This window comes from Protomyctophum bolini (genome assembly GCF_963924005.1).
Source record: "Protomyctophum bolini genome assembly, chromosome: 16".
In the NCBI taxonomy this organism is placed as follows: Eukaryota; Metazoa; Chordata; class Actinopteri; order Myctophiformes; family Myctophidae; genus Protomyctophum; species Protomyctophum bolini.
In genome coordinates, this window is record NC_137877.1 from 16,508,493 (window position 1) to 16,521,781 (window position 13,289).

General features: G+C 42.9%; 1 protein-coding gene across 2 annotated transcripts in view; it reads left to right on the plus strand.

Moving 5' to 3' along the window:
* Window positions 1-2,865: 2,865 nt before the first annotated feature.
* The window catches only part of LOC308331315 (tissue factor pathway inhibitor-like), a 54,686-nt gene continuing 44,262 nt past the window's right edge, over window positions 2,866-13,289 (plus strand). The window contains exon 1 of one of the 2 annotated variants that reach the window (XM_080786699.1): window positions 2,866-3,058. In XM_080786699.1, coding sequence (XP_080642825.1) covers window positions 2,983-3,058 — 76 coding nt within the window. In that variant the 5' untranslated portion in view covers window positions 2,866-2,982. The remainder of the gene's footprint in view (window positions 3,059-13,289) is intronic. The other variant, XM_080786698.1, reaches the window with a different exon arrangement.

The following is a 13,289-nucleotide window of genomic DNA, read 5'->3' on the forward strand; positions in this document are numbered from 1 at the left end:
CATTACCAGACGCCACAGATGGGGAATGGACTTGTGGCCCAGAGGTAAACAAGTGTAACACAGGTTGTTACTGGCACAGAGTTGGACAGCTAGACTAGTCGTGTGTGTGTGTGTGTGTGTGTGTGTGTGTGTGTGTGTGTGTGTGTGTGTGTGTGTGTGTGTGTGTGTGTGTGTGTGTGTGGTGAAAATGCCGGAAATAGCAAAAATCTCCAAACAACAATTAAGCTCATGTTGTGAGCTTGATATGATAGATTGATCGATAAGCTATTTTTGCTACTTTTGAGTGACAATGTCATACGATAGTCTAAAATACAGCATTAAATTGTGAAAATAAAGGTATGGAGATACAAGGTTTCTGCCTGTGATTATATACACTTGGATGCTTTGCATGCTATTAAAATAAAGTTTGGGTAAGGTTGCTACTAGCAAATTAAATTTGACCATATTACAGAACACTCTGCTTAGTGAATGACTGTATTTCACTGGACAATTTCACATGGCATGCATTCCAAATATGGAGGTTAAAATTAATGTCCAGACGCAGACAGACCAGCATTTCCATAGTGAAGCTCAATTAGGTGTCACCAACGCGAGACAGATGAAGCGAGATGGTTTCAGATCTCCTTCAAAGCCCACAATTCAAGTGTGAATTTCCAGAATGAAAGAGACACTTTGATGAGTTTCTGCCAAAAGGCTCGACTAGTAATGGTGCTCCGGAAGAAATCCTTTCATCCCAGGGAGACAAATAGTTTGAGATTAAAGTGTCGACGCTGTGTTGAGGGGCCTGAAAAGACACAATCATGGTCAGGTCTTGTCACAGTTCATCAGCTCCCAATTGGGGGGTCATATTGTAACGTCCCAGGCTATTAGTGGCTGGGAAGGTTTCACATTGTTCAGCACTAGCTACTGTGTTGTCCACAACTGTGTTGTGATAGTATCTTGTTATCATGTATGGGAATAAAGCGTTGGGAGAATGATAGATATATTATGTGTTGTGTCATTCATATTATGGGTTGAATATAAGACGTGGACCCCTTTCCCTTTGGGGTATTTTTCCCACTGTACAATTTCACATGCATTCAATCTGTCTTCTGTATTTACCCACTCTAACTATTCACGCCCAGGGAGCAGTTATCGGTTATGTGTCTTGCTTGGGCACACTTCCACAAATTGAATGGCCACACTGAAGGGGAACTTCTGACTCCCCAACAGCCTCTCTACCCATTCAGCTAAGGCTGTCCCGATCTGTGAGTGATGATTCATGCAAGCTGTTGCCGCAAAACAAGTGTGTTCCTATACAAATGGTGTTGTCATGTCTCCTTCTTTTAATGAGCAAACCACTAGTCATTAAGTTGGTGACAGGCAGCAGAACGAAGAACCCCCCCCCCCCCCCTGTGCTTCCAGAGGAGATGAGAGGTTAGGGACAGAAAGTACACCACTGTGAGGGCTCCCGAGCAAAGGTACAAAAGCTCATGCCACTGAACGCTACCTCGAAGAAGTAGATTGGGGTGCATACGTTGGTCCGACACATGCGTGGCCAGTTAAGATTCACCTGTTGCCAAGCCCCGGCCGAAAGTAGGTACTGCAGCTGGAGCAACACTGGGCCATATAGGCATGAACGTGCGCACACGCACAGTGCTCGCTCATGGGTCCCTGTCGTCAGGCTTCAATGATGGCATGCTTGATGTTATCCAGAGGAGGTCTCGAGCTGCCTTGCTTTATGATGGAAAGAAACCTCTCTTCTTTGGGCATGTTATCCAGGTGCAGGACGTAGCTGGACTCAATGGCTGGACAAACATCGACAGTGTCATTTATATTCATGTAACGAAAAGTAAGTGCAGGCCGAGAGACCTGGCCATGTTCAAACAAAGTGTCACACATTTGACAGCTCTGGTTGCCTTTCTGCTTTCATCCTATAGCTCTCAGCTCTGGTCCATATTTAAGGCCTTAAGGAAAGTCTACTTTACCTATAGTGGACGCACTCTGAGAACACAAAATGCACTTTTTGGGAATATATATTTTTTCCACCAGTTACTCCACTGCGCCCTCTACAAATATTTTCAATGGAAAATCCCATTGAAAGGATTTTTCCTTCCGGTGAAATATTTTAATTTCTGGACATTTTATCCATGTGGTCGGGGGCTCAGAGTGCCTCTACTAGGGAAAAGGCTTTTGCCGCCACAAAACCGTCTTTGAATTGGTGAGTAGCGAAATTGATCTTTTTATTTTTGCAGATGCAGTCTTCATGTGGCAGCAGGAAGTCTAGAGTAACATAGCCTTAAGTTAAGATTAAGAGTTAAGACCATACTATATAGGCATATATGGACCGGAGCTACTTTCATCCCAAGTTGCCCCCGATGGTCCATGTAGGGACAGACATCAAATCAGGATCTGTGTGGTTTTTCTACTGGCAGAACCCGGGTTAATTATGTGTTGTGTTGCATTATGCTGTGCCATGTTATCCATGTGCTAATGGAGTCAGTGACACAAGTGTTGCAATTATAAACTCTAGCTCCCTCTCCCATCCCCTTTCATGTGGATTAAGTTTATAGGCTACGTGATGAGTTTTTCGAGCTCTTTGCCTGCATATTAAGCCGGTCATTACAATATAAAATATAGGTAGGCTTGATTAAAATAAATAATGACAACCTGACACATTAGGAGAAATGTAAACTGACTGGTAAGTCATTACTCATTACCAGTCAGTAATGATAATAAATACAGTTGAGTTAGACATAGTTCTTGTGAAATTACTATATACATACTCATTAAAGGTCCCCGCCTTAATTTTCTTCGGAATTTCATTCCGTGGTGTAGCCCAGGCTACAAGAAACATCCCCTAGGGCTTATCAGCCGGAAGTGCGCGCGCGCGCGCCCGCCACACACACACAACTTCAGCCCTTGTACATAAGTTGATGAAGTTTTTCTCCAACTTTACATTCACTTTGGCTCAGCCTTCTCCTTGGTTCTCACTCACTCAGCATGACAACCAAGAGGTGGATTTCGTGCGCCCTTTCGCTCCTCGCCTGTGTCTCCCTCGTTGTCTCTACAAATGAAGGTAAGGTGACTGATAGAAGTGGCATTCCTCTGCTTTCGAGTCATTATTATGTCCACCCACGAGATGAGGTCGACGTGTTAATAAACTGTATATTCTGGTCTTGAAATCCGTGCGTAATTGGGGTCGCCAATACTCACGTTATGGATCTGACCGAACTGTTTCATTGAGGCAGTTTACCGCAGTGCTATAACCTGTAATTTGTTTGTAGGCTATAGTTCACTGGTTGTTTAACATCGACATAAATATGGGGTTCCCTTGCGTCTTAGTTATTATTTATTGGCTGTGCAAGTGCAACATGAACACAAACTGTTGTAGTAATGACTGTAATGTGTATAGCCTACTTCAACATAAACTGTAAGCAAGTTAATTAAGCAACATTAGGGTATGTGGTGTGTAGCCTAAACACTGTCAGTGTTTACAAACCACATTTAATGTTACTTAACAAGCAACGCACGCACAGTTATTAAGCATTATAGGACTATTCATAATGACTAAATAAATAGTCTAGTCATCATGAATGTCAGAAATGTTCATCATTCTGTTTCAACAAAGACCCTATATGAGGCCTATAACCAAAGTCATATTCACATTATTAAGCAGTAAGCACACAGTCACATTATTGTTTTGGTCCAGTAGAGTGGCACTGTTGTTGACAGGGCAGTCGGACCTTGTTAGTGTTGGTGAGGTGAGAGTCAGACACAGCTAGATGATTGCCTCAGGGCTAAAGTCCAGACGGCTCACAGACAGTGTACATAGCTTTAACACCCCCCCACCCTGGGATCCCCCACTACTGTCTGTCATCATGTCACTGGTATCTCAAAGGTGGTAATAGGGCCACTGGGGAGAGCGGGTGTCAGCATGTCACAGTCACAGACTCAACAAGCAGACAAAACTGACACCCACCCACTAGCACCCACTATATGCTTTCTCGTTCCCTGCTTCACTTTGTCCATTTGTAAAAGCAATCGCTGATTATAACTTCACTAAATGAAACCCATGGATAAGTGTGGAAAGAACAGAGCTTTCATTCCAGACATGTTAAGTCACATGCTATTTGAAGGAAAAAGGGAGGGTGTTGAAGGAGTTTTTTGTGACACTGGCCAAAGCGGTCCCCAAGGTGCTGTGAGCAAGAGGACAATAGGAGTGTGCAATAATAACGTCTGCTGATCAATCTTATTCTGTTATTATGTGTGTGTGTGGTGCCTCTGTCTGAAACAGACTGAACTATCTGTTATCTGTGTCCCCCAGCATAGAGCCTTGACATAATTAAAACACTATTTGGGAGGTGGAATTTGTTAAGCCCTTGGACGGTAGCCCAGGAAGGTTTGGAGCCGTGCTGTAGTAGCCTACGACGTGCGTGTTTTAAAGCGCTGCATAGAGTACTGTAGTTGACTTGGATGTGCATTCCTACAGTCAAGGAATTTTACTTGGTTCCTTGATTTCTTAGTTCACACACAATACAGTAACAACAACAAAAAGTTTTAAGAAGAAAAGTGTTGATAGTTGGAACATACCGTTAATGCCACAGCCGCACTATCATAACATTATCATCTAATGTCTTTTTAAGTTGCTTCATTCAAGTTTTGTGTGTCTGTCCAGATAAGGATGTATGGAAAAAGAGATGAGTCTATGTTGAAGTTTAATTGAAATTGCCATATTTGGTATTGAGTATTATGCATGTCGAAGCATTTATTAACACAATTTGCATTTTAATTGCATATAGTTGCCCCTAGCTAGTGGATCATTATTATTGATGTTTTTCTTCACAGACAACACAAGGTCAAAGCTATGACCTTAACGTGCAAGGAGTAATAGGAAAGTAGAAATATCAGCAATATCATGGGAAGCATTATTTTCTTTTTTTGTTTTATGTTTATTGGTAGTAGTTTTCAACAATGTAGTACAGTTTGAACATACAATTTTTTTTCCCTCCCTCACCCCATCCCTCCCCCCCACAGTTATCATCATCATTAAACAATCTAAAAAATAACAATAACAATTGAGTACAGACATACAAAAACAACCATGTATATTTGACATATAATATGAACAGTAGGAAACAAAAATAATAATTTAAGCACAGATAACAAAAACAATATAAATAACAAAAAATAAAACAAAACAAATACAATTATGAGTTGGGTTATTTGAGTTCAAAAGAGTTACAAGTTATGTTGGAAAATATTGTGTTGAATCGGAACGTTGTCATACAGCACCCTCTATACAGAGTTCTATCGTTATGAGGAAGCAAAAAAACACACATAGTATTGGTTCAATTAGTCTGTCGGAAGAACCCTCAGATTCTCCAGGGCTGCCATATTTCAGAAAATGTCAAGAGTGAGACTCTATAGTGTCTTAATGCGTTCGACGCCGTCCGAAGAGCAGCGGCGAAAATAATTGGCCTTTTTTAATGTGGATTTGTCCCGTTTTAACGTTGATATTTAACCTTAACATTGATGTCTTCACCTCCATGCCAGCTGCTCTCCCTGCACTGACAGCCTCCTCATGCTTAAAGTAGAAATGAAAAAGATATCTATCTATCTATCTATCTATATGCTCAGACCCGCAGCCAGCCAGCAGGCCACACACATAGTGCTCAGACCCAGCCAGCCACACACATAGCTCCGTAAGGGAGTGGTCAGTGGTTGCACCACTCAAAAAATCTTCAAAAAACTGAAGAGGCTACTGGAGATTGGATAACCTGATTTGGACATGATCTGATGGAGGACAATGTCACTATGACAGAAAGAGAAGATGGGTCTGGCCAGTGGCCACATTCATTCACCCCATAATCTCAGTGGAAATTGGGGTATGTTGTGAAATAAAAAGTCAGAAAACTGGAATGTGGGAAAATGCCTTATTTTTACATTTTCTTAGTTCAAACACATCTGTGGGCTCTCTCTCTGAACAGAAACAAGTCGCGATGCCCCCCCCCCCCCCCCCCCCCCCCCCTTCACTTCACGCACACACACACACACACACACACACACACACACACACACACACACACACACACACACACACACACACACACGACTTTGTCCCTATAATGTGCACGCACGGGCTACTGGCACTTCACTTCCTCATATCACGCAAGAGACGCCAAACACCTAACTTGTTGTAACTTGTGGAGTCTATATTGTCTTCCATGAAAAATGGTGATTTGGTCCACTGTTTACCCTCCTACTGCATATGCTGCATGAGATCTCATGCAGATCGGCTATTTTACCGTTTGTGAGGACGCACACATGAGCGCGCGTTATTACGCGGCGGAGCCGCGGAGAAAATTGTTATTTATAATGCGTGTGAAATGGCATGTGTGGCGTGGTGCGTGGTAAAGGGTTAAATTGCGTGACTGTCACGCTCAAAGGGTGAGACATGGCAGCCCTGGATTCTCAAAGTAGGTAATGAATGGTTGCCAGCTAGAAAATAACCTTTCTGTTGAACCTCTAATTGTAAACTTAATTCTTTCCAATTATAAAAATCCCATAATATCCTTAAGCCACATAGCTATAGGGGGGAGTTGGGGATTTCCACCCCAACAATATTCTACGTCTTGCTATCAGTGAGGCAAATGCTACCATATTAGACTGTTTCTGGGTTAGAAGTTCAAAATCTGATGGTACCCCAAAAATAGCAATCTGGGGTGACGGCTCCAAACGAACTTCAAATATATCAGACAAGATCTCAAATATTTTAGTCCAATAATGTACCAGCTTGGGGCAAGACCAGAACATGTGTGTGTGATTAGCTGGTGAGAGAGCACATCTATCACATCTATCATCAATTCCAGGATATATTGTAGCAAGTTTAGATTTGCAGTAATGAAGTCTATGAAAGACTTTGAATTGAATAAGGCCTAGTCTAGCACATGATGTTGATGTGTTGACTCGATCAATAGCCACATCCCACCACTCATCAAGAAATGTTTCACCCAACTCGGTCACCCACCTATTCCTATTTTTGTCCATAGGGAGGATGTTTAATTGAGATTGGTAAATCACTGAAATATGGCCCCTTTGCCCAGGATACAGTATTAGGAGGTTGTCCCATGGTTTATTTGCTGGTTTCTCAGGGTAGGAGGGACATTTTTAACAAAGTCTCTAATTTGAAAGTATCGGAAGAGATTATTGTGGGGTAGATCATATTTGGTACGAATTCTCTCAAAACTACTGAATACATTTCTCTCATAGAGATCTGAGAATTTGACAAGACCTTTATCTTTCCACTGTTTGAAAGCTAAGTCTGATATAGAGGGAGGGAATAGGTGATTGCCAAGTATGGGACAATTTATAGAGCCATCCTTAAATTTAAAGTGGGAGCGTAACTGTGACCAAATCTTAATGGTGGCAATCACTACTGGGTTTTGGGTAAATTTAGATGGTGAAGGAAAGGTAATTTAGAGTAGAGTACTACTGGGAGAGACATTGAGTGGCATGATTTAAATTCTAGTAAACACCAGTCAGTTAGAGGGGAGTGGAACCAGTAGGCCATTTTCTGAACATTGGCTGACCAATAATAATAATAAGTGAAATTGGGTAGAGCTAACCCCCCATCAAGCATTATTTTCTTCCTCCACACAATCATCCACATTTTAGGAAGTAACATACAAGCTAGATGCACAGGACAAGAGCACTTGATGTCATTACTGTCATTATATGCTGTTTGTTGATGGGAATTAAAACATCATTTGGTAATTGCATGGTGCACTTACAATGGAAAACAGTGAACATCTGTTTAATTGCTGGGCTTCTGCTAGAATCTAAACTAAACATTAGCATCACTGGTCCTCATAATTGTCTCGCAAAGAAGTGCACTGCATGTGTCTCATTAATTTGTGGGGAAATTTAATTAGATACGCGCAGTGTTTGAAGTGGTCCCATTATACAGTGTGTGGCAACCTTGGGCCATAGACAAGAGTTTTTCTCTTGTCTCTCTTGCCAGCTTACATAATTAGCTTTTGCAATAAAGAGTGCACTTCACAAAAGTGATCGTCCACCCCGTTGAGAAACTCCGGCAGTCTGCAGTGTGTATATCACAGCAGAAAACACCTTGAATATCTTTTTGAAAGATTTAAAGAACAATTGTTGATTTACAAGCTCTTTGCAAAACACACACAGTCACACGCACGCGCGCGCACACGCACATGCAGTACAGCGTACACAGAAGACGCAATTAAGCAGCATTGTTTGTCATCATGAATGTTTTAAATGAAGACGGGTTACATGTTCTTAAATAGATTCGTGCTGTTGTAAGTTTTTACATTAAATATTAATGTTGGGGAAGGGAGTATGTGCATGTCAGAAGTGTAACTGGTTTGTGTGTGGATCTGTAACAATTTATCCCTTTTCACTTCAGTGCTAATCAGTGCTCCCTGATTATTTGTACAAGTGAGTAATGTAATAAGATGAATGTCTATATGACATTATTCAGGTCTCATCTCTGCCCATCCCCATTATCGATTTCAAACACGTTTTACAGTGCCCAGTCAGTTACCAAGGCTGCAGTTATCAGTTATGCCAACAGTTGTATTTTGTGTAACCCGGTGGATATTTATATAGTGGGTATTAACCTGGTGGAACTGTGTTTTATTTAGTAACATTGACTGGTGCTTTTATTTTCTATGGGTCTTATGTTTTGGTCAAAGCTGAATTAATGATGATGTCATTATTGTGTCAATTATAACTTGCCTAGTGTGATTGGTAGATGTGGGGAATTGGGTAGTTTCAGAGAACCAGAGTCAGTGAGTGTACAGGTGCCTGGGATTGGACAATCAAGAAGAGAGAGAAGGACAGCGGAGCACAGAGGCTGCGTCCGTTTTGCTGTGCGATCTAAAGTTTTAACTTTACGATGTAAAATAGTATTTTAGCTGTGGTTTCTGTGTGTGTCTGCTCGACAACTACAGTGAAGCTGCAGTGATCACGTGTGGACTCGGACTGAACGTCTACACAACGTTTTATACCGTGATAGGCTGCGTGTGAAGTGATATTCAGTGCTTGCTAAATCAGCGAGGGCAAGTGACTTTTTTTAGCCGCACGTCTCACTAGCTCAGAGAGACGTTGTTTGGGCTAGAGACCGTCAGCCTTCAAGTCTCTGCTAACGTCGGGACGGGAGGAGAGATGTTTCTGCGGTGAGCTGCCTGCCTGCATGCTCTGAGGACTTTCTTCTGTTGTTTTCGTTGGGACGTCGGGACCGGTTTGCTGCTGGAGAGGAGCTCTGAACTATTGCATCACCCACAAACACTCGTCACACGAACGTAAGGTACCTTTTTATTTTCCTGGCTCAGGAGAGTGAAGGGGCCACTCCGTTTTAGGCCACCACGTACCCGAGCATCTACAGGCCTGCAACGGGGTTTAATAGTGATTAATTCCTTATCGTCAGGGTGTAAGGTGTGAAAGGTTGTGGGCCCACATTTAAGTATTACCAGTTGTTTCATTGTGGTTTAAATCTAAAGTCTTTCAACAAAGTGTTTTTTGTTATTTAAGGTAATCCACCGGGTTAATTTATATTAGTCTTTAAAGGGGTTTAAATTAGGATTAAAATAGGATTTAAATTACATTTAAAAAGTTTCTAAAAAGGGTTTAAATTAGTATTAAAATAGTATTCTAAAAACAGGGTTTCGGTATAGGGTTTAATTCACAAAGGTACATTGTTTTACACTATTTGATATTATAAAACAGGTATTTTTCTGATTATTATTTCTGACCGTAAAGGTGTACAACTAGGGTTGTGATTTTTGAGTTTATTGTGTGTTTGCATTTTCAAAGAGCCATTTGTATGTTATTGTCCGTTTATTTGTTTGTCTAAGTAAATATTGTTATTTTATTATACTTAGCTGACTGGACATCTATTTCTTGGTAACAATATTAGTTGAATTTACAGTAGACAGGGACTGTGAGTTAACTTCATTGTTAATAACTTACCAGCATACACCTGAAACACAAGAGGTAAATTAATCTAAACGTATTACGTATTTTAAAAACATAATTATAGGAACTCAGGGCCCTGCCCTTATTCACTAGTAGGGGGAAGGAGCGCTACATAAAATGGAGGCACTGCTGAGATCCTCTTGTGTTTCCAACTAAAAGTTAAAGGTTAAAAAAGAAAAAGAAAAAAGTTAAAGGTGGAAAAAAAAAAAAGTAAATTAAGTATTCAGATTTTGATTGAGAACTCAAAATTCAAACAAGATGGCCACCACGCCTGTTACCCAAGCTGATGTGCTGAAGAGGTGGTGCAAGGATAACACAGTGGATACAGACCACGCACTGATGGTATTAATCCCAACAACAGAAGAGATTGACCGTGCCGACATTGGAGAGACTCTTGACAAGCTACAGATACTGGGACCTTTTAAAGTAAGAAACACACTGTTCAATGAAGAACTTGGTGAGATGAAGGTGTTTTGTGAGACCAGAGAGGCGGTAGATGCGGACAAAGTCCCTTCAGAAGTGTCACCTTTCAAAGGACTGGAGTCATGGACCTTAGTCGTTTTGAGGGAAACTGCTGCTGCAGCTAAGGATTTCAATAGTAAATTGAGTGCATTGCTGCAGGCAGAGGGAAAGACACAGGAGGACCTACAGGCATTACTGACTGGCCAAGCCACACCACAGTCATCCACCGAAGCCATTCTGCGTGCTGTGGGAGATCTGCTTGACAAGACAGCCAAATCACCCTCTGAGAGTGGTGGCTATCGTCGCCTGCGTATCTTTTCAGGGACAATACCAACTCCAGTCAGTGAAGAGCAATTTGATAATTGGGTTGAACAGGCAAACTTGATGGTAGAAGAGAGCGACTGCCATGCAAAAGAAAAAAGGAGAAGGATAGTGGAAAGCCTAAAGGGACCCGCTTTGGAGATTGTCAAGGCAGTGCGGTTGTCTGAGCCCAATGTTAGTCCAGAGGGCTGCATAGAAGCTCTCGAAAGTGCATTCGGGACAGCAGAATCAGGAGAAGACCTGTATTTCTCTTTTCGCTTGATGCAGCAGCAACAGGGAGAAAAGCTGTCCGATTTCCTGAGGAGACTAGATCAGTCATTGACTAAAGTGGTCCAGAGAGGTGGCTTGTCAGCCAAAAGCATGGCTCGAGCACGAGTAGAGCAGCTACTGCGTGGTGCTGTGAAAGCTGATCTGATGTTAATCCAGCTCAGACTAAGGGAAAGAAGAACCAAACCCCCGACCTTCCTAGAACTGCTCAGTGAGATTCGCATGGAGGAAGAATATGAAGCTTCCAGAACCAGACTAAACCCATCTGTGCATGCAGTCCAAGTTATGCAGGGTGGAGAAAACAAACAGGCTGAGATCCAAAGTTTGCGATCTGAAATCAAGGAGCTCAAGTCAATGTTTGCCAGTATGACAACCAAGTCTCCTCCAAAAGCAGAAGAGAGGGAAGAGAAAGTGCCTGTCAGCGGTACAGGGCCAACCCAAGAAAGTACTGACCCTGAAGTGGCAGCCTTGAAAAAACAAGTCAAAAGAATGGAGCAAAAACTTAACTCCAAGAAGATGAACCAAACTGAGACTCCAGCTGCTACTGCTATGGCAGTGGAGACTACACGTCCTGTGTCTGACACTCCAAGGGGGTCTCGCAATGATTCTGATGAGAACTTCTGTTACCGTTGTGGTGAAGGCGGGCACTACGCTGTAAAATGCAAGAACCCAGAGAACCAAAGCAAGGTGATCCAGAAGTTAATCAAGTCACGGAAGAATGTTGTCTGTACAAGCAAGAAAAGTGCCCTAGACTTGCACAGAGAAAGAGGCATCCCCGAAGGCTTGATAGGGCCCCCATCCATTGAACCAGTGAAGGTGAACGGACACCTGTGTAATGCTCTGCTAGACAGTGGTTCACAGGTAACCATAATCTTCGAGGGATGGTACAAAGAACATATGTCAGATGTCCCCATCTATCCAGTAGGAGGCCTAGACATATGGGGCCTTGGAGATTCAAGTTACCCCTATAGAGGCTATGTTGTGGTAGACATGGAATTCCCACAAAAAGTGACTAGCACGCCAGCAACTATCTCTGTCCTAGCATTGATTTGCCCTACCCCAAGAGGCCCAGATCAAACGCCAATAATTGTTGGGACTAATGCCAAGGCAAGTCTGCCCAAGCGTTTAGCCAGGCTGTTCCAAGAAACTGCTGGTGTAGGCAGTGCTCACACACTGACCTGCATTGCTGAAGAGACAGAGACAAGCACCAGTGAACTACCCGATGAAGATAAGGAAGTTGGGTGTGTGAAGTGGTCAGGTCATGGCTCACTCACTGTGTCCCCTGGAGCCTGGTGTAATGTCAGTTGCTGCGTGGAGTTCGATAAGCCTGTGGATAAAGAAATCCTGATGCTGGATGTTTCTCCCACTAACCCGCTCCCAGCAGGTGTGCTGCTAGATCCCATGGTAGTACCATGCTACGCAATTGACGCCAGCCCACTCGTAGTCAGGCTGCAGAACGAGTCACTGAGAGAAGCGGTGATACCAGCCGGAACCATCCTTGGTTACTTGTATGCTACCGATGTAGTCACATCCATGTCCAAAGCCGAGTTAACCTCAGAGGGGTTTGATGCAAGCAAAATTGATTTCGGTGACTCACCCATATCAGAGGAGTGGAAGGAGAGGATCCGTGAGAAGCTGCTGCAGAGAACTGATGCTTTCTCCCTGCACGAATGGGACGTTGGTCTAGCCAAAGGCGTGGAGCATAGCATCAGGCTGTTTGACGATCGACCATTCAGAGAACGCTCTCGACGTCTAGCGCCAGCTGACATTGATGATGTAAGGAGACATCTCCAAGAGCTAGTAGCTACTGGCATAGTGAAGGAGTCTCGAAGCCCCTACGCATCACCCATAGTGATCGCTAGGAAGAAAAATGGAAAAGTTTGCATGTGTATCGACTACCGTACTCTGAACAGTAGGACCATTCCCGATCAATACACAACCCCGCGCATTGACGATGCCTTGGATTGCTTGTCAGGAAGCTGGTGGTTCAGTGTCCTGGATTTGAGGAGCGGATACTATCAAATTGCAATGAAAGAAGCAGATAAAGAAAAGACCGCTTTCATCTGTCCGCTGGGGTTTTACGAGTTTGACCGGATGCCACAGGGCATAACGGGAGCCCCAGCGACTTTCCAGCGTTTGATGGAGAAAGCAGTCGGTGACATGAACCTCCTACAAGTACTGGTTTACTTGGATGATTTGATTGTCTTTGGGAGAACCTTGGAAGAACATGAGGAGAGGCTCCTGAAGGTATT